General features: G+C 36.2%; 1 protein-coding gene across 4 annotated transcripts; it reads right to left on the reverse strand.

Annotated features, from left to right (window-relative positions):
- Positions 1–682: 682 nt before the first annotated feature.
- On the reverse strand, positions 683–26,429 carry LOC111508007 (soluble guanylate cyclase 89Da). Of its 4 annotated transcripts, none has more exons than XM_074185084.1 (13): positions 26,223–26,429; positions 16,131–16,330; positions 15,634–15,827; positions 14,980–15,119; positions 7,812–8,051; positions 6,570–6,835; positions 6,370–6,477; positions 5,143–5,311; positions 4,672–4,815; positions 4,286–4,439; positions 3,922–4,031; positions 987–1,076; positions 683–862 (listed from the first exon to the last, which is right to left on the reverse strand). In XM_074185084.1, the coding sequence occupies exons 2-13, from the start codon at positions 16,289–16,291 to the stop codon at positions 791–793; spliced, it is 1,848 nt and encodes a 615-aa protein (XP_074041185.1). In that variant the 5' UTR covers positions 16,292–16,330; positions 26,223–26,429; the 3' UTR covers positions 683–790. The 4 variants fall into 4 exon arrangements, with proteins under 4 accessions (XP_074041185.1, XP_074041183.1, XP_074041184.1 ...); XM_074185082.1 differs by lacking the exon at positions 26,223–26,429 and adding an exon at positions 25,650–26,068; XM_074185083.1 differs by lacking the exon at positions 26,223–26,429 and adding an exon at positions 22,062–22,088.
- Positions 26,430–26,963: the final 534 nt, after the last annotated feature.

Raw genomic sequence — 26,963 nt, forward strand, 5'->3', positions numbered from 1 at the left:
TCTCCATACTCGCAAACGTCTATCTTAGCCTGTAAGGCAGAATCGCGATTCATCGCCAAATAATACACGTCTTATATCAGCTACTGTCCAGGCCAAGTGAAGAATTCAATCTTGTTATCCGGTATTCACATGAAAGCGGCGGTCCAGTAGCTTTAGTTCGAGAAGATAATCCAGAAACACGGAGTCGTCTTCTAACTGTCCACTCACTTATATTTATATTTCTGACATCTTGCAGGTGTCTTCAAAGGGAAACTGGCGTAACTGTTCGGTTTCTCGAACGATACGAGAAAGTAGTCATCTCTAGTTGTTGTAGTTCTGTCTCGCTCTGAACCAAGTCTTCGAGTTAGCAGACCAGTTTCCTGGTACCGCCGCCTTTCTCATTGATCACTTGAGATATTTACACCAACGATTCTTGCAATTTGGCGCTGACCGCGGCCATTTTTCGAAGCCGCCACAATTCTTGCCGCAACAAGAGAATTTGTGGTCATTTCGATACACCAACATTGACAACAGTACACAAAATTGCATGCCCGGGAGTGTATTAGGTTGTTGAAGATAGCCCCAAAGTGGTTAACCTACAGTAATCCAGGAGGACTCTGGCGGAGACCCATCACAAACAGTGCGTGGGATAGCGGAAGAACTAGGCGTCAGCTTCCATGCATTTTTTGATGAAAAAAAAAAATAGCGAGCGAACTTTATTATTGAAAACTCAATCCTGTATACACATCAACTTAGAACTATATAAAACAATATACATATAGAAATGCATAAATAGATGACGATTCGCTTTTCACGACTCTTCATATTCATCGTCATTGTAGATATTCTCGAATAACCAGAATGTAATCACGTTTCCTTTGCCCTGAAAATCAATTTTTCGTTTTGAGTATTCCACTTGAACAAAACAGTCGATATTAGAGAATGAGTTTAGCTTTGTAGAGTCGTGTTTTGAGGTTACGTTCGCATTATGACGTTGTTTCACTCACTTTCAATTGAATTGTCCCCCTCTTCATCACGATGTATCTCTGTTTGGGTAGCAGTTCCTTTGTAGAATTGGATAAGTGTACCATACCAGGCTGTCGAAACAGTAAAAAAATCTATTATTATTATTATTCCTACTACCTGGGCTGAGAAGTCTCGAGTCTAACACATAGATGGCGTTTGTTTTATGGCATTCATCGCTTTTTCAGTTAGTTCTAACCTTCAAAAGGAAGCTGTTGAGATTTTATGATATTCTACTCATGAGTTTGGTTATTTTCAAAACAATGGTTCAAAAACCATTTCGTGTTTTGATTTTACACAGCTTCTTGATGTGCAAAATGCCGTTCAAGCGAGGCGATGGCCTGAAAAGTGTTATAAGGACTCCGCTCCATTAGAAACAACAATTAAACGTTGGTTTGGTGACTTCAATCGTGGTCGTAGATACACTGTTGATACAGAACATAGTGGACGTTCAAATGAGGCACTAACACTAGAAACCATAGAAAAATCCACGAAATCTATTTGAATGATCGAAACGTGAAGTTGCTGACATTGTGAAGATATCAAAAGAGTGTTTTGGTTTTATATTGCATGAGCATTCGACTATGAGAAAGCTTTGTTCAAAATGAGTGCCGCGCGTGCTCACTGTTGACCAAAAACAAGAACGACTCAATGATTCTGAGCAGTGCTTGGCCATGTTTAAACATAAACCGGAATATTTGCGTCGACATGTGACAATAGATGAAACATGGATCCATCATTTCACTTCGGAATCAAAACGATCCTAATCTGACTGGAGAGCAACTGGTAAACCTCCTCCAAAGCGCCCGAAAGCACAACAATCGGCTGGAAAGTTATGGCCTCGGTATTTTGAGATGTGCGTGGTGTAATATTCATCGACTATCTTGGGAAGGGAAGTACCATCAACAGTGAATATTATATAGCGTTATTGGAGCGGTTGAAAGCCGAACTTGTGAAGAAACGACGGCATATGGCAAAGAAAAAAAATGTTTCATCAAGACAAAGCATCCTGTCACAGGTAAATCAGAACAATGGCAAAACTACATGAATTGAACTTCGAATTACTCCCACGTCCACCGTATTCGCCAGATTTGGCTCCCAGTGACTACTTGCCGTTCGCAGACGTCAAAAAATTCTCATCGGTAAGAATTTTCGCTCGAATGAAGAGCTTATTGCTGAAACTAAGAGCTATTTTGAAGTAAAAGACGAATCGTTCTACAAAAGTGGTATTGTGATGTTAGAGCGGCTCTGTAATGATTGTGTGACTCATGATGGAGATAACGTTGATGAATAAAGACAAATTTAAACAAAACGGGGGTTTCTTCTTTAGTCCCGGGAATTTTCAGCCCATCTGAAATGAATTAAAAAATAAAGAGGAAACTTAGCGGACATATCAGTCAAAAAAAAGGTGCTTATATATACAGGCTGATTCACGGTGGATGGCACATTAGACGTTTCTGGTGAACCAGACAACGGATCACTTTGAAAATTCAATGGAGGGCATATTCGGACATTCTCTAGCCAACTAAAATATTTTCGACAATGCGGTGTTGCCGCTTCTATTAGAAAGCAGTAGCAACTTTGATTTTTCAAATGGAACACTCTGTATATAATATTATTTTTGGAATCTCCAACAATTGCCCGACAACTTTTCTTGATATTTCCCTATCTGTTACCGTTTTCGAAATAAAAATTAATTTCAATTTTTTTCTTCGAAAATCATGACTTCTAAAAATGCCGATATCTTTTAGTTAAGAAGTACTATGATATCGAAATTTGGTTTGGAGTTAGGTGATACTTGGACACTTCCCACACGTCAGCCTAATCTCCGTTACTTCAATACAGGGTGGTAAAAAAATACAGTTTTTTCTTTTGCTTGAAAAAGTTGCTGAAATTTGATTATTTTAAATGGAACACCGTGTATATTATTGAAAATTCGGAAAGCTGCTGAAATTTGCTTTCTTGCTTTCTTTGGCGGTAGATTCGGATACATTTCATTGAACTTTCTACATGTTCTGCTGATAATTTTGTCACACTGTCCAAAAATAATAAACAAATTCATAAGAACTTCGTTTGAATAGTTTTGTTCCATCGTTTTGAGGGTATTTGCAACTTCTGAAGTGACGAAAATGTCGATATTATTAGGAGAATGTCACAACGCTACTGTCAAATAGTAATCATGGCCTGCTTACCAAATACCGAATGGAAATACCATTCTGAAGGGACATTTTCACAAATAAATGTTCATAGGTCCGAAACTTGACCAGTTAGGTATAGGTATGATATACATAGAAAGAAAGCAAATTTCAGCAGCTTTCCGAATTTCCAATAGTATACAGGGTGTTCCATTTAAAATAATCCAATTTCAGCAACTTTTTCAAGCAAACGAAAAAACTGTATTTTTTTACCACCCTGTATTGAAGTAACGGAGATTAGGCTGACGTGTGGGAAGTGTCCAAGTATCACCTAACTCCAAACCAAATTTCGATATCATAGTACTTCTTAACTAAAAGATATCGGCATTTTTAGAAGTCATGATTTTCGAAGAAAAAAATTGAAATTAATTTTTATTTCGAAAACGGTAACAGATAGGTATAGGGAAATATCAAGAAAAGTTGTCGGGCAATTGTTGGAGATTCCAAAAATAATATTATATACAGAGTGTTCCATTTGAAAAATCAAAGTTGCTACTGCTTTCTAATAGAAGCGGCAACACCGCATTGTCGAAAATATTTCAGTTGGCTAGAGAATGTCCGAATATGCCCTCCATTAAATTTTCAAAGTGATCCGTTGTCTGGTTCACCAGAAACGTCTAATGTGCCATCCACCGTGAATCAGCCTGTATATATCTATGCTTTGGATTGTTTTAAATACGAAAATAAATAGGTATCTGATATTCCTTGATAAAGAATAACTTACTTCACTTGTAGACTGCATCCTGGAGGCTGTATTAACTGTGTCCCCAAAGAAACAGTACCTAGGAACTTTGATGCCTACCACACCGGCAACCACTGCACCAGAATGGACACCTGGAGGAAAAACAATTGACATTTGAAGGATGTGCCACAAAAAGGACAATATGACAAAGAGTTGAATTGTTACAAAATCAACGAAATATTACAATACTGAGCGTAATTACGAGGTTCATGGTTAGAACTAGAAAAGGTGGTAAGACTGGATAAAGCCAACTGTTTTGATTTGAATGGATTTTAGTAGACTCATAAAAACGGTTGGATCTTTTGAATCATCATACCAACCATACCACCAGAAAAAAAAATCATACCAATTCTAACATCCACTTTCGTGCCTGATGGGATTTTCAACTGCCTGACGTGTTTTACCATGCAAAGAGAAACGTCTGCGATGTTTTGAGCATGGTCATCATTCTTGTCTGGCGCTCCACAAACTGCCATGTAGATTTGTCCAACTGTTTCGACCTTGAAAAACAGAATATTAGATGAAACCAGAACCAAAAGTGTATTATTCGAGTTCCCATGCAAGACAGCTCTGTCTCACAAGGTCTCACTAGTAGTACTCGAGTGGATCACGATTACAACTCTCTAGGCAGTGTATTTCTCACTGATTTATCACCTAATTGTTTTCTCCGAATAGAGTTTTGAAAGCAACAGCTGTTGGAACGAGCAGAAGAATCTCAGCAATTGAACTTACCTTGTATACGTTGAATCTGTCCATCAGAGAGTCGAAGCAAGAAAAAACTGCGTTCATAGTGCTCACAAGCTCCATGGCGTCTTCTACTGTTGTGGAGTTGAAGCCAACCAACTCGCAAAACATGACGGTTACAGCTTCAAAAGACTGAAAAATATCACATACAGAGTGTCAGTTTGAACCTTCCCACCCTTGATGTTCCTCTACCAGGAAACCATTCATAGAATTTGAATGTCCAGGAAACCTTCATTTACGATTTCTATATTTTCCTAGGAGAAAGGTGTTTTCAAACCAACACCCTGTACACTGAATATTATAAATAGGGTTGAATGGAAGAAACAGTCATAGTCACAACCTTAAAGGAGTTCTTTTCAGTTGGGATAGTAATTTTTACAGTATTTCTTGCCAAGAAGTAGGTACTTCACCAATTGAAACCATTCAAATGTCCAAAATTTGAGATTATGTTCAACTCACTTCGCATGTGCTTAGAGGATTGCTACCAGCTCTCAAACGGTCTGCCACTGGTTTGGGAATCATCGAGTAGAGTAGGTCATCTCCACGTCGTTTCCATGTATCCAGGAGACTGTGATTGTTCTCCAGTTCCGTTGCTCTCTGTTCGGCCTTATCAAACACCAGCTGAAGCCTGTGAAAGATTAAACGTTCATTCATCATACAAAAAAGGGTTTCAATAAATGATGATGCAGAGGATATCTTTCTGAGTCTATGTCTTCTGATTTCATTAGGTATGTATCACCAGATACACCAGATAGAGGTGTTTCGACTTGCCATATGTTTGTTGGAGAGTAGTCGACAATGTTTTATGGTTTGAAACTCTGGCCATTGAAGAAGCCCACAAGAAGCTCCGGTTGAGATACGTAGACGACACCTTCATGGTATGGAACCATGGGAATACAGAACTAGACCTCTTTCTGAAGCACATCAACAGCGTGAAACCTTACACCACCTTCACAATGGAGAAGTAGGTCCACAACGACACTGAAATTCTTAGACGTATTGGTGAAGAGGACCGACACTAAGTGGGAAACATATCTATACCGAAAACCCACTCACACGTTGATAGTATCTGAATCACGAATCTAACCACCATCAATCTACCGAAAGAGGGATCACCAGGAATCCAGTGGATCGTGCTTTCGGGCTCTGTAATACGAAAGAAGGTCTCGAGAAGGAACCAGGCGCCAACAAAAGAGATCTTCAACGGAATGGTTACTCCAGAGGGATGGTGCTCGACTTCCAAGAAAGAGAAGCTGTTACAAACGGTGCTTGCCCTTCTCTACGTCAGAAGACTGTCAAAGGATAAGAAGAATTGGGTCCAAGTACAAGTACAAGTAAAAGAATTGCATTTATCGAATACCCTGTCTATATCGGTGAAACTATGAAGCCATTGAAAGTGCGCATTGTCGAGCGCAAGAGAGATACACAGCGCAGCGAGGAGAAACCAGAAAATCGGGAGTATCAGAGAAGTTTGGACTCATCAATAGGTGGTCCCAAGATGAGACCGTTCACAGAGAGGAACACTGGTGTAAAATGAAGTTTGAAGAAGCTGCATAAATGTTGTCCACCGACGCATTCAGCCAAGCTAGCGTAAAGATACTCAACTAACTCGCAACGTACTCCGTTACAACTTTTGTGAAGTTGCGTCGGAGTTTTCAAGAATCGAAGTGAGAAAACTATGCTTACTTTGAATTATGTTGCCAACCAGCCAGCACCATTTCTTTACTCAGCCCATGAGGATTCAGATCATTCAAGTAAAGTCCTTGGTCTGGTAATTCGTTTATATCGTTCACGCTGGAAAAGACAACGACATTTTTTTCAAATTGTAGCCGGAGAACTTAAAAAAACCATAATTGTGTTGAGATTTTTATAATGCTAATACGTACACAGGGCTACACAGGAAGATAATACTGTTAATATCACCGAGAAACATCATTTGTCCCTTCAACAAAATATTTCTCAGACCTGGCTGGCTTTCTCTACGTAGAGCATAGGGAGAAATGCTTTTGCCATCGATTTCGATATCTCTGTTACTTAAATCGTCTCCCAAGTTATCACCGTTTTCATCTGCCTTATTCTCCTCCATCCTTGTCTTTATCAACTCAACTCTGAGAACTTCTATTTCGAACATCACGGATTTCAGGTAGAACGCCTGCAAAACAGAAGAAACAGAAATCTTTGGTTGAAGTAAGAAATCATTACACATGCGTATTCAATAACTGACGCGATAAACTCAAATTTTTATGACAGTCCTTTCTTCTTCAAGTGAAGCACGAAGATAAAAAGTTTAACGCGTGTTCAATTAAAGAAAGCTCGTGTTTGGATGTTAGCTTGAACTCGGTATAAAAGAGAGAGCTATATGAGCCGGAATCCAAATCGGCAATTGGTGACGTTTGACACAGCTTTAATCGATATTTTGTGAAACCACTAAGTCGATTTTGATAATTCGTCCACTGATTGAAAGCTAAATTATCCGGAAGTAACCTAGCTATCATGATAGCCCCTCGGGATCGGCTTCGGAACCTCAATTATACTCTGTGGAGAGCAGAAGTTATTGTAGGTGGGTACACAAAGAATATTTTTAGTAACTTCTTTGATTATGAAATTTTGAATCTGACAACTAAAAATACCTAAACCCATGAGTCATGGACTAGGTTCACGGTGAAATCATAACAGAATTGCAGCTGTGCGATGTCGAGGCTGATCGCTAGAGGAGTGTATGATTCTGAGAACTTTTTTGTTTTCTTTAATTCAAAGAATACTGAACAGTGAAATTGAAACAGCTTCGGATAGAAATTATTCGGTATTGCTCCCGATTGTTACGTGAGAAGCTGACTACGCGAGCTACGGGAGCTTCATTGATAAACACACCGCGGTAACGCCCACTTTACATGGAACATACATTACATTATTGCAATTTTCATTGGATTGCTTCAATGGTGTAGTTTTCTATATGATTATTTTGAACAAAAAGTTGTTACAACTGATAAACCACGGGCCTTACACATTTCAAGGTAAATAAATTGTATGCCACGTCGTTTCGTTTCCATTACTTTGTCAACGTTTCGAATTTACAAACTGATGATGCACGTGTAAAGATCCTTTGATCGTACTGTAATGCTACTAACATTTTGCCAAGTGAAGCTGATTCCCTTCGGCCTCCTCAGCTTGAAATACTTCGTGAAGAGTTGACCTAAGAGTTTTTCTTTTCCTCCCGCAACTTCGACGAGTTTTCCCCCGCATCCTGTGATGGTGAGAGTCGGGTTGAAAATTATCGCAAAGGGAAACAGTTCGAGCAGCAAATCGCAAGAGAAAGCTGGTAGATGTCTGTCGATGAAGGAGGTGGTTTCTCGATTTTTGCTGCACATCTGAAAATATATATTCAACACAGGAGCGTATATCACAGATGATAATGTAAGATAGTGCATTGTCAAAAGAAACAAGTACTACTCTTTGTTTGAAGGTGATTGACAATGTTTCATGATGAATTTCATTAGTTCGGATTTCCATTGTCTGATATCAAATAAAATGATTTGAAATCCCTCAGAGAACTAATTAAAAAAATAATTGAAAATGAGTAGCTGAAAAAAAAACAGTCATATTAGGTTAAAAAACCATAGATGAAATAACACTGCGAACGGCGGCGAATCGACATTTCACAGTCATCACGAACACTGGCGGACACAGCCGCAATATTTTCTTCGTTCATCACTCTACGTATGCGTGTTGGTGGTTTAATGTCCAATAATGTAAACTGGGTTCGAAATTTAGTCACAAGCTTCCGAATAGCTCCCTCAGTAGGCTGACGAAACTGCCCATAAATTGGAAGAAGTGCACGATGCTCTTTCTTCATCGAGCATAAATTTTGATAATAAAAATTCAATAATTCGCAAGCGTTGTTCATTCGTAAGTCGATTCATGGTTAAATTATAGACCAAACTGAACAAGTTTCACAATGACACAAGACACGATTCACGCCTGATCTGTCAAAAACAGTGTTGCCAAAAAGATACTTGCAAAAAAATCATTACTCATTACTCTTTTTACTTGTATTTTATTTCACTGTCATGTCATTTCAGGTTTTTTTTTGCCTAATATAATTGCTACTTTCAGCTATTATTTTTTAATTCTTCTTTTTTATTAGCTGAAATAGCTGAAAATAACAATTATATCAAGAAAAAACCCTGAAATGAGATAACAATGAAATAAAATACTATTTTTACTTGTATTTTAGCTGAAAATAACAATGGAATAAAATACAAGTACCTAAAAATAGTATTTTATTTCACTGTTAATTCATTTCAGGATTTTTTTGCTTAATATAATTGGAAATGTTCCTCCTGACGAAAATCAAGTAGTTTTCATAAAAGAGCTCTAAAACAACGCATTTCAAACTTATCATTTCAACCTTTTTCTTTAAAAGATTATTTAAATATTTAAAAAACAGAAATGAAATAATGCATTCAACATTTAAAGGGATTCGTTTCTATTTCACCATTTGGCAACATCGGTTATAGCTAATAAAGGACAATGAATCTGTTACCTGTATGAGACAAACAAAGATGACATATTTCAGAGGCGTGCTGTTCTGTTTACTTATGTTCCGAGTTCCGAGACATTCTGTGACATATGACATTTTGTGCACCTAACCTATCTTCCTCTATTTAAATAAATAACAAAACAACTGTTGTTTATGTGGCTTTTTAAAGTAAAATATCTAGGTACGTATAAATTATTTCAACTTGATATAGGCGCTGTTGCCAATATGTGAATTAGAAACAAATCCCTTTAAAAATGAAACATCAATTTGAATACTTTTCGAAGTAAATTTATAAAACTCATGATTTAAACTCAACTTTATTTTGTTCAAACTTGCATTTGCTGTAATAACCCAAATTAAGGAACATTCCCCATTGTTACTTTCAGCTATCCTTTTTCAATTTTTCTTTTTTAATTAGCTGAAATAGCTGAAAATGACAATTATATTAAGCAAAAATCCAGTGAAATAAAATACTATTTTTAGGTACTTGTATTTTATTTCACTGTTATTTCATTTCAGGGTTTTTTTGGTCAATATAATTGTTATTATCAGCTAAAATACAGGTGAAAATAGTATGTTATTTCACTGTTTCCTTCCCAGTTATGACCCTTTTAAGCAAATCTGAATCGCCTTTGACGCCATTCAACAATTCCTGAGTGATGTGATCGTGATTAATGTAATTTTGTTGCATTCATTTCTGTAGTTTTATCCATTTTGCTGCACCAACTTGGAAAATAAACATTACTATTATCATTAGGGCTGGCCATGATAATTTTACGATATAGTCACAATCTTGTGTCAAGCAGCTCATTAATATCATTTAGGAGTCTGGCACAGCATTAATAATACTCAAAATGAACTGTAACGGGGCATTAGTAACATAAACACGTTCTTATTTGCAAAATAGAACTATTCCCAATTTGCTGTTGCGGCCTTGACACTTCACAAACCAGACCATCAATCATTGTGGGAGGCCAATTATTTACTGAACCGATGAGCAATTTCTCACTTTAGGGTGTTTTCTTTACAGGGTAATATTCACGTTTATTTTGAAATTATTTGTTTTCTTGGGAAGATCCATAAATGTTTTCTATGGAGATGGAGAAGTAGAAACCTGAAACCATTCTTTCTCATAAACTGATCTCTACTAAATAATGAAATTGTTGCATGAATACTTCATTTTGAAGTGAAATTAACAGAAGAAACTTTCAAGATGGCGACTGGGCGACTGGGAAAAAAAGTTAAATAGAAAGGGGGTCTTGTGACACACCATTTTGAAGCTCCTGACAAATACTTTACAACCCTAGATAATAAAGTCAATATCTTCACCTACTACAAAATGGCGGATCATTTAATAATTTCCTGAAGACAAACACATTAACATCGATATTTCTAGAAATATTCCTTTTTATCTGCCATATGGCAATTCCAACAACTGCGAAATCATGACGGAAACCATTGCAAGGCATCCTATCTCCACAATATTTGTTTTAGTGTCGAATGTACAGTTTTTCAAACGACAATGTTCACAGACAAAATTGCCGTTATTTGAGTGACACCAACCCTCACGTTCTCCGGGAAACACATACCCAATATCCAGAAAAAATTAACGTTTGGGCAGGAATATTCGGAAACCATATTCAAATACAGGGGAACTGTATTTGAATATGCTGGAAACTACTGTTGACCCTCTCATCACTGAAATCGTCGAAGCGAATCCTAATTAATTCGATATGAACATTGTATTTCAATAAGATGGAGCACCACCACATTACTCCACACAAGTAAGAAACTATTTGGATACTACTTTTCGCTGTAGATGGATTGGCCGTCGAGGTCCTACAGAATGGCCAGCCCGCTCGCCAGATTTGACACCTTTGGACTTTTTTCATGGTATTATCCCAAATTTCAATTTTTTGAGTTGATCCGTTCAAAGAATAAAAGGGCGGGTACATTAAAGAAATGCACTGTATGTTTTGAAACATAACTCGAGTGCACAAATGAGTATGACAATGTAAATTAATAAAATAAATAGTTCTTCAATGCTTTTTTGAATCTTCTATGTTGGAAAATTGTTTGACATTTAGTAATTTAGTAATTCATTATACAGTGTGTAAAAGCCAAATGGAATAAATTCATAATTTCGGTTGAAGTTCATATTTTAAGAAAAACACGTCAAATTTAAATTATAACTTGACATACTACATTGGAAAAATGACCATTAAAAATTACAGAAATGTTTATGTGATAAATTCACAACATAATTGTGTAGGTACGTCAAGACTGAGGTGTAGATATACAAATGTATATAAAATTTGTAAAGCCATGTAAATAAAATTTGTAAAGCTGTAAAAATGAGATAATCCTAGAAACTAGGCTTTATGTGAGGTAGTGCGTTGAATAGCAAGTACTAAATATTAAGTCCATATATGGGAAAAACAACTTCAATATTATGAAGTGGTTTTACGTAGTGTTTCAACTTTTTTGTAGTGAATGTCTTTCAATCCACCGGTATAAGGTTATATAGTTTAATTGGTAGATAGTCAGTCTGCTTCATTGTTTTAGTGTAGTTCACTCGAGGTAGTCTATACATTGCAGGTATTGCACTTATGAATTTCACTCCCCGTAGTGTTCGCATTTTTGTTTTGGTGTATCCACAAGATGGCTTCTGTGATATATATACATGGAGGTGTTAAAATTTGCATTTTGATCAACAATGGCATGTTCCCTTGGTCCAGCCTTAGCCATAGTTTTAACATTTTTTTTGGATTTATTAATAACTGGTGGCACGCCGAGCTTGTGCCCCATAATAAAATCCCATACATTAAGTTGCAGTGAACCATACCGTAATATACAGTTTTCAGCACTTCAATCGATACTATTTCTCTGATATTTCTAAATAAAAATTGACTTCTGGACAGCTTTTTTGCAATTCCTGAATGTGTTCTTTCCAGTTCTATGTGAAATCCTAGTACTTTGACTGATGAATCATTTGCTGTATTTTTGAGAAAGTTATTTCTTTAGTTTTGTTTTTATTCAAAGATAAAATATTTGCGTTGAAGTAAGCTTAACCTCGTGACAGTGTCTCACTTGACATCCTATCGATCTCTTCTAAATTCCTGTTTCTGATTAAAAAAGTTGAGTCATCTGCGTACATAAATACATCTGCGATGTCTAAGAAGGTTGGCAGATCATTCATATAGATTATAAACAACAGTGGCCCTAGGACCGAACCCTGTGGTACACCATGTTTGATTTGTATGGTCCTGGAGGTCACATTATTGTAGGATATGTATTGTTGTATGTCCGTAATGATTGTTTCAATGAGTCGAAGAGCTGGTCCACGTATCCCGTGGAGCTACCCCCACCTTCAACCCCCGTCGAATGACAGGTACAACCCCCAATTTTTTAAATAGGAAGTACCTATAGGCTTATGATACATCGTTTGAAAGGTATCTTCATTCTCTATTCAAAAATGTTATAGCTTTTAAGCTTATTGCAACAATTAAGATGGAATAAATTAAAATTTATTGCAATATACTCAAAAACTTATTTCATGTTAAGGTATTGATAATAAGAGAGTAAGCAAAAACCATAGTAATGATCTCTTTAGCTGGTATCCTTTAAAAAACTGTAAATAATTTCCACGTTAATTCAATGTCCGGCAATACCTCGATACAACATTTCTCAATCGGTGAATAGGGAGGCGAGGATCGATTGAATGGCCAGCGCGATCACCTGATCTTTCTTCATTAGATTTCTTTTTATGGGGATTTGAATGACTGAAAAGAAGGAATAATGTTGCGATTAGGTCGGTCACGCTTAATATAATGAATTATGAAATGAATAATGTTAGAAGACAGTTTTATATGAGATTAGGATGTTGCCGAAACGTTCGCAGCGATCATTTTAAACATCTACTTCGTTAACATCAATAGTTTTTATTCGTATTTAACATTTCATTACGTTTTGCATTACTTTTTAGTTTTTGAGTGTTTTGTTTTTGAAATTTCGAAAGTTCAATTGTCCCGGCTACAACTTCCTATTTTCATGGTAACTCAGTCATAGTCAATCCCTGAAATCAAGTGCTATCTTATCCATCCATGCATATTCATTGGATTGAGGCATAGCTTTTCAAAAATGTAGCGTTTTCAACTCTCCTCATCGAACTCTTCTCTCCGCAGGATCCACTTTATATAAAAGGATAATAAAAGTAGAAATATCACTTGGATGAAAGCAGATTAGCGACTTCGTCTGCAATTTACTGCTGTGCGGCGGGAAAACTCACCATAAACTTGCAGGGAAAACTCTCAAACGTGACTCTCCTGAATCCCAGCTTTCAGACTGGGACACGTATCTCTGGTTGACAAGTTTTATTTTCTTTGTGTAGAATAACACATGTGAAAAGTCGTATGATTTATGTATGAACTTGGAAGGAACAATTCCAGATGATGGTCCACATAATGGGATCAAAGTCGCAATTTGATGGAGAACGATTACTATTTGATTTTTTTTTGTTTCATAACAACTGATGTGAAATTTCAGAGTTGTCATTATTATTCTGAAAATTATGCAAATTTTCATCAGTATTCAGTGAGAAGACACATGTTTTATTGCAGTGCTTGATATCATTCGTTCTGTTGAGACGAAATTCCAGCCATTTCCAGGAACGATCTCTCAGTACAACTGTAAGAATTTTACTTGAATTACAGTCCACTTCTTGACCTTCTTCGAAAACATGGTTGCTGAGAGCACATCTTTCAGGGTGTAGTCTACTACTGTCACTTTTGTGACCTTCAATTCGGTCTTTGAGTAATCTTCTATAATTATGGCACAGGACTCAATAGATTTATTTTGATAATTAATTATCGTTGAGTTAAGCTCTATCTAAATTCAACCAATAACTTTTTCTGCATGAATTTTAGCTAATACATTTACATTTTGAAAATGCTCAGACTAAGATGGCTGAAACATCATTGAAACAAATGTTCTTTATGATTTCAGGTTCAGCATCAATTGAGATATGTATCGGTTTACGAAATGTCATTCTTTGTGTTTATCCCTGTTTTGGTATCGAAAAATCTAACTAACAAGGAGTCTAACAAAGAAAAGACTCAACAAGAATATAAGTGAACATGAAATAAATGAAATGTAACATTTTTGTTACACAGAACACGGCTTTCTTTCTACTGTTGAGTTCTGTGGTTGCTGACCTCTAGTCATTGTTCCATGTCATCTCGATTTTTATCTCTTTATATATTTTTGACAGTTGATTCTCATTCATTCCTTTCGGATATTTTCTTCATGAGTCGTTTTCATGTACAGTTTGATGATTTTGATGTTAATGAGTGGGTATAAAGTCGCCCATAGTTCAATCACGTAGAAATATGATGTTATAAATTTCTCCGTTTTCACTACTTAAAAAAAACATTTTTTTCATGGTTATTAAAATGCCATTGCGACCATTTGTTTCATTGTTAACATGTGACAATTTTTTTTCTTCATAAAATATTTTCTTCCCCATGTAAGTATTTTATACTTCATTGTATCAACTATTGTTATGTTGTTCTTCTTTTATTGTGGCATTTTAAGTTATTAGCTGATGATGAACCTATATAGATTCGAAACATACACTGATTGATGGTTTTACCGTTCTAACATCTGATGGTGATAATAAATTGTGGAGACGACGTTGAGTTTTTATTCTCCGCAAATTTTTGTTTCATGTATGTTACTTTAATTGAAAACATACTTACATATTGGGAATTGTCAAAATTCAATCGCAAGTGCACGATTGATACATCCTTTCCTACAGACGAAGGAATTTTCTCACTTTTGATTATTGTAGTTTCCAGTTCTAGGTTATAGATCTCTCTGGCTACTTGATCCAGCTGACCTTGAAAAATTAAGAAGTACAGCGTTAATACTTCTGTTTGAAAAAAAAACAATTTGTTTAGCCTAACATAACCTAATATCATCTTGAAAATAGCTTCAAAGTCGAAGCCGAAACCTCGAACTATTGAAAACACAATAAGCTTTCTGCGGTCAGTGGAAAGGTTATTCCTTTTCTTTTCTCAAGTTTTCGTTCCGTGTTCTGTGTTTTGATCCCCACAAGGAATATTTCTACAGCGCCAACGTTTCGGCACAAAGTCTCATTTGCCGTCTTCTGCTGATGTCTAGAGTTTAAAACCAGTTCCAAACTCAGACATGTAGTTTTCAACGTTATTCATCAACAATTAAAATTGAAATGTTTGTGAAAATTGTGAGTAGGTATATTATCAAGGAGAGATGAGACAAAGATGTTAATTTCATGACTGACAGTTTCATCACTGTCGATTTTTTCTCTGTACAAAAGAAGCCTTTCATCACTGTAACTGCTTTCAATTTTTTCATTCCATGTTCAAACTTACCCATTACATAGTGGGTGAGACCGTGTCTGTGACTTCGATAAACTAGCACCCCTCCATTTTCATCAACGTCAGTAAGATACATCGACGGGCTTTTCATTTTGGGATACGACATCCTGAATTGGGAATGGATGTTGTCCACGCTGTCTAGAAAGTCCGCGAAATATCTTCCTGTTGCTTTTATAGTGGCGTCGTATCTGGAATTATATTTATTGACTCTTTCACTTATTATTTATGTCTTCACAAAAAAAATGAAACATTTCATGCGACAATACAAGGTGGATGGGGATAATATTTAGCAAACATGTAATAAATAGTGATGGACTGTTAAATTTTCAGCTGTACAAAGTTTGATCTTCTTGAAGATGGCCCCTTGGTATAAAAAGTTGCCTTCACTCATTTTTCTTTTTTTTTTATTAATGAACAAACCCTCTGGAGCTTTCATCATTCCTCTAATTTTTCATCAACTCTTCAGTATAGACTGGAAGATATTTTCTTACCCATAGTTACTGAAAAACCTGACGAAGCATTTTCCGAAGAACATCATAAAGCTCTCGTACGATTTGGAGGTGATGCTGGCTAGAGAGGATGCTAAAGACGTCATAATGGTGTCTGGATAAACTTGATGGGTGCTGAATACGGTGTGTTTGCATTCCGACATTTGAAGAGCCAGCTTCCATACATCTTCGCCATACTCCAACTGAAAATCAATAAAAAAATAGCTTTTAAACAATTAACTATCGATGATGAAGTAGTATCAAATCTACCAATTTATAAAACACCCATGCCCCGTTAGTACTTGTGTGAGAAAGTAATTTACTTCTCTCCATTTTCTGTTCTGTTGCTAACCCTTTTGATACGTTGTTTTGAACCATTGTTCTCTCTTCCGCCAGCAGATCTATTGGGGGGGCAATCATCAGCAGAGCTTTAGTTGATGTTGTTTTATATGCACACGCTATTTTTATGGCTGCTTTCCGTTGAACACTAAGTAATATATTCCTGTACCTATACCTTTTTTTCCATGGCTCCTTTCCATATCGTTGCGCCATATAGCATGATCGACTGGGCGACTGAGCATAGAATTCTTCTGCTACCTTCTCGAGGAACCCCAATGTCGGGCATTATCCTGCTTATGTTGCTTATAGCTTTTCCCGCTTTTTCTGCTATTTTTCTAACATGAGCTCCCATTTTCATATTTCGATCCATGTGGATTCCCAGGTATTTGATAGATTCTTGGCTACGGATGTTCGTTTCCTCCAATTCAATTGTGATACTTTTCAGTTTTCTGCCTGCTGCCTGCAGTACTACCTCTGACTTCTGAGGGGCAAACTTGAGTTGTTTCGCTGTCATCCACTCGGCTATATCCTTCACAGTTCTGTTGGAAGTTCTTACCAGTAGTTGTAGTAGTGGTAGCGGTAGCAGTAGTAGTAGTTTGCTGTATGTCGTGGTATTACAAAAACATTTGTTATTGATTTATATTTTCAACCAAACTTTACTTTTGAACACAGAAGTAAGAACAAAAAATTGTATTTATAAGATTGTATTTATCAGATGTGATAGCAATAGTAGTTATACAGGAGGGGTGATGATTTGCATTAGAAGAGGAATAGAATACAGAATGAAAAATCAAATAATATTGGAAGGAAACTATTGGATTAAGTTTGTTTCAATCAAATTAGAGAATCAGAAGTGGTTGATTGGTGGAGTGTACCATTCTCCTAGTGCTAGTGATAGGGAGTTTGTAGAAAAAATAGAAGATATTTCAGAGGAAACTTTTGTGGGTAATAAATAGGAGATATAAATATTGATTTTAATGATAAGAACAGTTTTTCTAGCAAACAAGTAATAAATCTTATGAATATATATGGAATGGAATAATATCTTAATAATTTCACCAAAGTTACAAACACAAGTGAATCTCTAATTGATTATGTAATAACCAACGTAGAAAATGTGAAAGCAACTGTGCATCATTCTCCAAAAATCAGTAATCACTCTATTATATTTGTTACATTGAATAATAAGAATATCAATGGGAAAATCTGGGATACCATAAAGTTCAGACATGTCAATGTTTGCTTTAAAAACAAGATTGCGAAAAGTGGATTGGGTTTGTAATGACGCGACTCTTTAATGAATAATCTGTATGATAATTGTTAACTGATTATGAACGAGGTAGCGCCGAATTGATCTCTGGTAAAAAGAATAAATGAAGTTCCGTGGTAAATTGAGGAATTGACTGATATTGCAAGGGGAAGAGATAGAGCATATAAAAACTTTATGAAAACGGATACTGATCAAACTGAGTATTACGAGAGCTGTAAATATTATAGAAATCATTTTGTAACTAAATTAAAAATGAAAAAAATTATATACTATGAGAATCAAATTGATAAATATAGATACAGTGCAAAAAAGTGTGGAAAAATTTGAAGAAAAAACCAACTTTGAAAAAATAATCTTCAATATCAATAATGAAATCGAAATAGTAAGAAAGGAAGATGAGATAGCGATATATTTCAATATACACACATCGGAAAAGTCTAGGGATATTTTTAAAAATGGCAATAATTTTTTTTTAGATCGCTTAAGGGAAAAAAGTTGACGGGTGATTATTAAACGAATGTAACTTACAACAAAATTTATGAAATGATCAAAAATACTGAGTGCGCATATAAGCAAAACAAAAAAAAATATGGATCTTCTTTGGCACCCCGAAAAAAAATCATAATACAAAAAAAAATGGAATCAGTACAAAGTATGGCCTCCACGCTGGTTCATTACGGCCCTACATCTATCGTGCATCGACAAAATGAGATTGTCAATGTCTTGTTGAGGTACATTTGCCCATTCAGCGATTAAAAGCTCTCTCAATTGAAACGTTGTGTGAATGTTCCCCATATGCGGAGTAATGCTTCGTTGAAGCATGTCCCACACATGCTCGATGGGATTCAGGTCCGGTGATTGTGCTGGCCATGGCAATACATCAACTCCTTCGTTGGTGAGCCAGTCAGTCACTAGACGCGCGACATGTGGACGAGCATTATCGTGCATTAGGTGGAAGTTTTCACCAACAGCACCAGCAAACGGACGGACGATAGGTAGAAGAATGGTGTCGAGGTACTGTCGAGCTGTGAGGGAGCGATTTGGAAAAACGAGATCGGTTCTGCCGCCGATCATGACTCCGCCCCATAGCATTACTGTACCACCTCTGTATGTGTGGACTTCCTGGACGTGTCTCAAACGTTCATTATTTCCAGGTCGTCTCCACAGTCTTACTGGACGAGAATCTGCATGAAATCCAAATCTGGATTCGTCTGTAAACAAAACTGTGGCCCAATCATTTGCATCCCAGTTTTGATGTTCTTGACACCACTCTAATCTTCTACCGCGATTGCCTCTCGACAAAGGTGGACATCTAAGTGGCCTTCTGTTGTGGAGATCTGCTTCATGCAGTCGATTTCTGACAGTATCACGACCAATGGTTACCTGGTGCGTCTGCTGCAACACGTTAACCAACTCAGGTGCTGTGATTGTCGGTTGTCTTCTTGCGGTTAAGACCAAAAATCGGTCTTGAACTGCAGTTGTAGCGCGTCCTCGCCCTGGATGTTGTTCGGCTGGACTGCCAGTTTCACGGAAAAGGCGCTACAATCGACTGATAACACTTTGGGAGACCCCCAAACGAAGAGCTACATCATTTTGTCGCATGCAACTTTGAAGAAGCCCTACAGCTCTATTCATCTCAGCCAATGGTAAGTGATGGCGTTCCATGTTAAAGCACAATATTTCCAGTTTAATTGCTGAGCAAGAACTGCATAGAATGTACAAACTCGACACTTTCAGATTATTCATTTCAGCCGAAAACCTACAGTTTGTAAAAAACTTGATAAAAGATTAGTTACCGTTTTTGCAGGCTTTGTTGAACCCATAGAAATCTACAGGGTGGTCGAGTGTACCAATTCAATCGAAATTAAACGACCTCATGCATTTATTTTTATGATATTTAGTATGTTATAAAAATATCCCTAGACTTTTCCGATGTGTGTATATTTTGGAGAGATGTGTCGAAATTCAAAGCTTTGAATATCAAACATTGCATCCAGCCTATCAAATGAAAACAATAACGAAATATTGAGTATGAAATTTATCAAGGGCACTCTTGATATTACACAGTTGATATTACAGTAACACCTATACCAAAAATTACGAGCACAAAAGAAGCGATAAATGTTCGTCCTGTTAATACATTGCCCGGACTGAAAAAGATTTTAGAAATAGCAGTGTATAGACAAGTTAAAGAGTTTTTAGATCTCAATGAAATAATTATGTTGAATTGATCAGCTTTCAGTAAAAACACTCATGTAAAACATCATTGCAACTGACTATGGAAAAAAATATGGATCAGGGAAACATCGTGGCTGTTTTTGTTGATTTCAAAATCATCGATAAAAGTATTTTGTTAAAAAATTTGGAAATATAGGGTCTGTCTGGTGAGGTTGTAGGATGGTTGTTTGGGTAATAGAAGGCAGCGGACCAAAGTGAGCGATTTAATTTCTGAGGAAATAACAGTTCGTTCTGGAATACTGCAGGGCAGTGTGTTGGACCTCTTTTATTCATTTTGTATTTGAATGACATAGACTTGAGTAATAAACAGTGAGAATTCATAAATCTTTTCGCAGATGACACACTAATTTCTGAAAGTAAAATCGATGTAAATTCAGTCATTACAAAAATGAATAGTACATTGAAAATATTGGACACATTTTTGAAAATGGTCAAACTGAAATTGAATGTTCAAAAAACAAAGGCAATGATGATTGCAAATAAATATAAATATGATCAAATCAATATAAATTACATCGAAACAAAAATAGGAAATACTCAACTACAAATTGAAACTGAATTTAAATACCCTGGATTCATTGTTGATGTTAAAATATGCCTAATACTGGTGATTTTTGTATTATGCTTTTGGCTGCACTGCCTTGACATATAATGAAGTTTTAAAGTTAAGTTCTGTGTTCCTTGATGTAGGTTGCAGAGGAATGTAGTGTCAAGTTGGATATACAAAATAAAATGTATACGGTGTTTTGATAAAGTAGAACATCAAAGTAAAAGTAGCCTATATTAACAGTTGATAATAATAAAAAATGAAATAAAAAAAAAAAATTCAAGAATATCTAATCATCTTTCCATAAACTCTCGAATTACTTGCTATAACTACATCATTCAACCACATTCTGATTATTGCAGCTCATTATTATACTTACTCAATTTGAATGAAAAATCTCAATTACCAAAAATGCAAAATAGAGAGATGAGAGTAATTTTGAGATGTAATAAATTACCACCTACAGGTTTAAAAACGGTTACCAGTTGTAAGCAGATTATTTCATAATATTCATAGTCAAGATAACTCAAGAAGGTCAACCTGAGTATTTCAATGAATTTGTTATTTTGAATCATTACATCCACAATTATTTCACTAGAAATAGAGTAGATTTCCATATAAATAGACGAATCTGAAAATAACCTGTTTTTCACATTCCTATAATAGACTTCCATAAATGATAAAAAATGCAAGGACAGTTACGATGTTTAAACACAAACTAATTGAATACATGAGAAAGCAACCCAATGTTGTTTATTAGGCATACAATTTTAGTGATTAGTTTTATATTGATGAAAATAACTACAATTGCAAAAAACTTATGACAAAAACCAACTATGTTTTGAAAAATTTCAACAATCTGTATTTTGAAAACGAATCATTCTTCGTTGAACATTTTATAGGAAAAAGTTGTTTATTTTGACGAGATCCACCACATACTTAGTTTTTGTAATGTTCCCAGCAACTTCACTTAGCGTCCTAGGATATAGAAAATTGTAAATATCACGAAAACGATCACCTCCAGCGTTGTTGAGGAAGTGTACCTTTTTTCACTTGGAAAAGGTGTGCAAATTAGGTTTTTTCATGAAAAGTACCAAAAGTTTACTGTCAAAAAAGTAAGGGCAATATGAAATAAATAATGACAGCGTACGCAGCTGCCTCTAGATGTTACATGAAAGTTAATACGAAATTATGATTTCCCACGTCAAAAAAAACTACCCCGGGTGCCGAATTTCGTGCAAATAACTTATTTTGCATATTATAGTGGCTACCTCTTATGTGGTAGCCACTAATATGCAGGTAGGTTCTTTGCATAGCGTAAATAAGCATTAAGAAAGGGAATCACGAATTTCCACCACCAAGAGGGAAAATAGGGGTACAAAATATTGTAACTGATTGTTCAAATTGGCCTGTCACGAAACTCAATGTGACAAACCACATTCTACGCGGGAAACAACTAGTAAATAATGAATCTTTGTGGCAATTGTGCTCTTCTGTCGAAGACTGTTTAAGAACCCAACTAGAGACAGCAGTATCATACCTTTAGTTTCATGAATACTGCAACAAAAAGTCACATCACATTTCTTTTCTCCTCCGAATACCCCTGCGTCAGCAGAACTGTGAAATTGCGATGTTCAGATAAAATGAAACTTGTCTGGAATAGATCGAATCGTATAAGACTCATCCATTATTCCACGAAATGACTTTTATGTGAATTTCATCTGTGTTCTTGAGAGAAAAACATCCTCGTATCACTTAAAGAATTCAATCAGAAGTAAACACCGAAAGGAGAAAACACTCTTGTTCAATATTCATTAGACAAAGTTCTTCGATGATTGGAAAAGGTTTCCGTCGGTATCTTGTTTTAGAAAGGTCTTAAAATTAAGTTTAATTGCAAGAGCAATTTCTTTCTTACGCATTGAAAGGAAATGAAAGAACTATATATATGTTAAAATGCCCACGTCATTATCAACTGCAGCTAGTATACACAGTGGCGTCCCTCAGGGGTCTATTCTTGGTCCCATTATCTTTCTTTTCTACCTATATGAATGATCTGACATCGTTAAATATAAAGAAGTTCGCGTTATTTGCAGATGATACCACAAAACTATGGCACATTGAATATACCTCAGATCTCCACAAGCTCATATATTCAGATATCAAGTGCATCAAGGACTGATGCTATACTAATCTCGTATCTTTAAATATCAACAAAACTAATTTGATATCTTTTCGGGGTACTATTGACAATTTTCCAATAACTATCGATGGAAGTGTTATCGATAATAAATCAAGCACTAAATTCCTGGGTATTATCATAGATAACGTCTTGAGATTTTAAGACCACATCAGGAAACTTACTGAAAAACTTTCTTCGGGTTTATTTCATCAGTTCGGACTTCCATTGTCTAATATAATTATATATAATTCTTAGACGTATTGGTGAAGAGGACCGACAGTATCTGAACCAGAAATCCAACCACCATCAATCGACTAAGAAAGAAATCATCAAGACTCTACTGGACAGTGCTTTTGGGCTCTGTAATACAAAGGAAGGTCTCGAAAATGAACTAGGCATTATCAAAAAGGACCTTCAACCAAAGTGATGGTAGAACAGGCCTTAGCTAGAAAACAGCAAGAACTCCACAAGGAACGGAAGCCGACAGTACTTGTACTTCCCTACATCAGAGGATTATCGGAAAGGATAAGACGGATTGGGTCCAAGTATAACATCATGACCTGCTTCAGATCTGGGAACACTATCCGTAGCAGCCTCACGAAAACCAGGCCACCAAACGCAGATTGCGATTCCAAGAATTGCATTTACCGGATACCCTGCGAGTGCGGAGAATCATACATCGGTGAAACTAAGAGGCCATTGAGAGTTCGCATTACTGAGCACAAGATAACTTCTAGACAACTGGGATCTTCTGCAGCTAAATCTGTTCACTATTCACTAGTAGACTCACAGTTGAGATATGGAATTCCATTATGGGGAGTATGTTCTAGAACTCTCATGAATTCTGTGTTTGTACTTCGAAAAAGAGCGATATATCTCTTCAAAATGAAACAACAAGGATCCTGTAGGACTATACTCATTACATATAATATTTTTACAGTTCATACCATTTTCATAATAGAAACGTCTTGTTTGATAAACAAGCACAGAGATGATTTTCATATTCCACTCGTCAGACTGACGATTTCAGACTGTCTGTATACCTACCAACCTCGATACTAAAAGCTAGTAATTTACAATGGCTCAAAAATATTCAACCACCTGCCAAACGACGTTAAATGTATAGAAAGCCCCTCAGAATTTAGAAAAGCAATTGAAGTTTTACTTTCCGATAGACCTGGTGAAAATCCCCTCCCTCAAGATGTGCAGTAGATGTGTAGAAATCTATTATCAGTCTGTAATCCGGTCAATCTAGACATTGGAAGATACATAAATTTACAACAAGCTGCAAACGCGTTCAATTGTTCAAAACTTAGTTGAAAATAAGATTTTAAAATTCCGAATGATTGCAATGCCTGGAAAAAAAATTATTTGAGGTCAAAGGTCAAGAATCTCGAATAAAATTGGTTTTTCGCGATTTTCAGGAAAACGGTGAGTTTCATCATAAAATAACCTCCAATGAAAATTGTAGATCATAAAAGTCTCTACAAAAAATGTATCAATACTTTTTTTTCTCAGAGCCACCGTTTCTGGCTTGATAAATTTTTTGTAGAAAATTTTATGGTCTACAATTTTTATCTGAAGTTATTTTATGATAAAACTTACCGTTTTCCTGAAAATCGCGAAAAACCAATCTTTTTCGAGTTTTTTGACCCTTGACCTCGAATAATTTTTTTTCCAGGCATCGCAATCATTCGGAATTTTGAAATCTTGTTTTTAACTATGTTTTAAACAGTTACACGCATTTGCAGCTTGTTGTAAATTTATGTACCTTCACTCTTATTTTTTAGTCTAATTTGACCGGACTACTGTTAGATTATTCAAGCCGTAAAAATCCAAATTCGGGACAAAAGTTTCTATACATTTTTTTCATATGTATATGTATGTGTATGTACGTATGAATATTTTTATAGGTTTTAAAGTATATAAGCTTAGTATATATGCTTGTATTTTATCTTATTCACACACACTTTGTCAATGAGATTCATTCTTCTGACAATTAAGCTTATTTATTATCATTATAATATAAAATGCTAGAAAAATCATTACGGAAAATTCGGAAAATGAGAATTTCGAAATAGAATGCAAAATATTTCATTCTTCTAATGTCCCTACACAATGGGATCTAGAAAATCCCTGAGAACAAACTACTTTTTGTCTCATACCTCGACAGACATTTGTTCAAGTTTATAAATGCGAAAGTCATTAATTAAACACTCATTCATCTCTGTTTCTCCGTACTGATGAGTCTAAATATTCCAACGGAGGCGCCCCCCGGATGGGGGGGGGGTAAAACGGACGCGTTTACATATGAAAATTACCTATTCATCACTGAGTCTCCGTATTTCGGAGGCTGAAATTTCGTATGTAGGTTAGTTTTATGTCGTAGATGTGTTATATTTAGTATTAGCATTGCACCCGTACGGAGCCGGGACGGGTCGCTTATACCTAATATCTACCTGTAATTACCTAAGAATGCGAACAAAGGGCTGATCAGATTGGAACCTTTGTCACCGTTCCCGGATCCCATTCCATATTTTTTGATTTCTCAACTCTCGAAGGCATATAAAAACATGTGGTTAGGCACCGCTCTCAGTAGTTTCAAGCATTCCTCAGTCATTCTGTGGCCGTTCTCTGAGGCATGTTATGTGACACCTGACTGTTCTGGTCTAAAAAATCGAATAGGTGGGAAATGTTCCTTGCAGCGAGTTATTAAAGTCCACCTACTTTGTCCAACATCTTCACATTTCAGCCCGTCAATCCCAGACTTATTCTTCCACGTCTTTTTGTCATTCAGGCACAATGATATCTTACAAACACTTTGTTTTATTCAAATTCAAAGATAGAAAGCGCTTAATAAAAGACCCTTTACTTTATTCATTAACTGTAATTTTCAGTTTCATTGAATTGATGAAACTGCAGAACACTGTATTATTCGTGACAACATACCTGAACAAAATGCTGTACACTTTCCAATAACATCCCGTACATACTGAAAACTCAATCAAAAATATCTGCCCGTTTCAAATATTCCGCCGAATACCATACTTTTGTTTCAATATTTTCTTTCACAATGAAACAATCATCGAACGAATCGCTTTTCCCGGCGTTTTTCTCCCCCTCAGTGCGGCAGGGCGGTTATTTTGGGACTATGGAGAAACTATTCGGGTTGGTAAGGACCGGCAACAGGTTTCGATACTGCATTTCACGCAAGCGGGGACCGCGAAATTCGTTACGAAAGAGTCTGCCACATACGGTCAAAGGAAATGTAGTTTTTGGTCTTATTCGTTACTGGCGATGAATTTTAATATGTAATTAGTTCTTGCCCGGTGGTCGTTTGTTTGTTTTCAAGATTGAGATTACGAAATAGGCATGCACTTGTGATCTTTGGTAATAATAATAATAAATAAAATATAGTTCAGCGACTTTGAGGTTGTTTCAAAAGTTTTTTCCATTTTCTGTCATCCGTCTTAACGGTCCATATAATCCATCGTAACTAATAACTTGGTGAAATATGTTTACCAAATGTCAGCTGTGGGTTAAACATTGCCTTAAGGTACTTTATAATCATTGCATCCTTCTAGGTCTGAATCTTGAATATGTTACGGAATTTAACGAATGTCTCATTTCGGGTACAACTAAATGCTTTACACTTTTCAACATTAAGTTTCAATTCATCATTGCAACGCCAAGTAACAAAAAGTTCCAACTGATACGGAAGATTTACACAATTACTCATGTAATTAATTACGGAAAATAACTCAATCATCTGCAAAACAGAGCCCAAGAAAGAACAAACCTAAAAGGCGATCTATCCCCCTACGAAGTCGCCATCTATGGGATTTGCAGGATACTCAATCATGGAATATCGAAGGTACAGGTGGCTTCCCCAAGCGGTCACTTGTAAAGCCAAGCGTTGACATCGATCGCCGAACGAGATTCGTCCTCTGTCTTTCACTGCAAGGCAACTAGATCATTGTCTAAAAATTTAGACATTGATGATGATCCTTAGACATTGACTAGATGAACTTGTAATCCAACACCAGCTGGCGCTGTTTCTATCCTGAAGTTGAAAGTACCAACCCTCACCACCAGAGAGCGACGGCAGTACGATGACGGTATTCAATGTGGTTACCAACAGAATTGGGTAGCAGTCGCTGACAACCAGGCAATCATTTAATTTAATTTGATTTTGGGGTACCTACCATCGCTACTCATTTCTATTTGTTACCACAATAAATACCAACATCGGACTGCCACGGT

This window comes from Leptinotarsa decemlineata, unplaced genomic scaffold (genome assembly GCF_025532065.1).
Source record: "Leptinotarsa decemlineata unplaced genomic scaffold, Ldec_3_MD MMD2_tig00026361_RagTag_RagTag, whole genome shotgun sequence".
NCBI classification, from domain to species: Eukaryota; Metazoa; Arthropoda; class Insecta; order Coleoptera; family Chrysomelidae; genus Leptinotarsa; species Leptinotarsa decemlineata.

Bases quoted from the DNA above. Each gene is read 5' to 3' on its own strand.
- LOC111508007 (XM_074185082.1), bottom strand. From the start codon at position 25,691: ATGTACGGGATGTTATTGGAAAGTGTACAGCATTTTGTTCAG. The intron at 8,052-14,979 runs GTAAGTATGTTT...ATATATTTTCAG, and splicing joins ATTTTGACAATTCCCAATAT to ATGTGCAGCAAAAATCGAGA. The intron at 4,440-4,671 runs GTAAGTTCAATT...CTGTTTTTCAAG, and splicing joins ACAGATTCAACGTATACAAG to GTCGAAACAGTTGGACAAAT.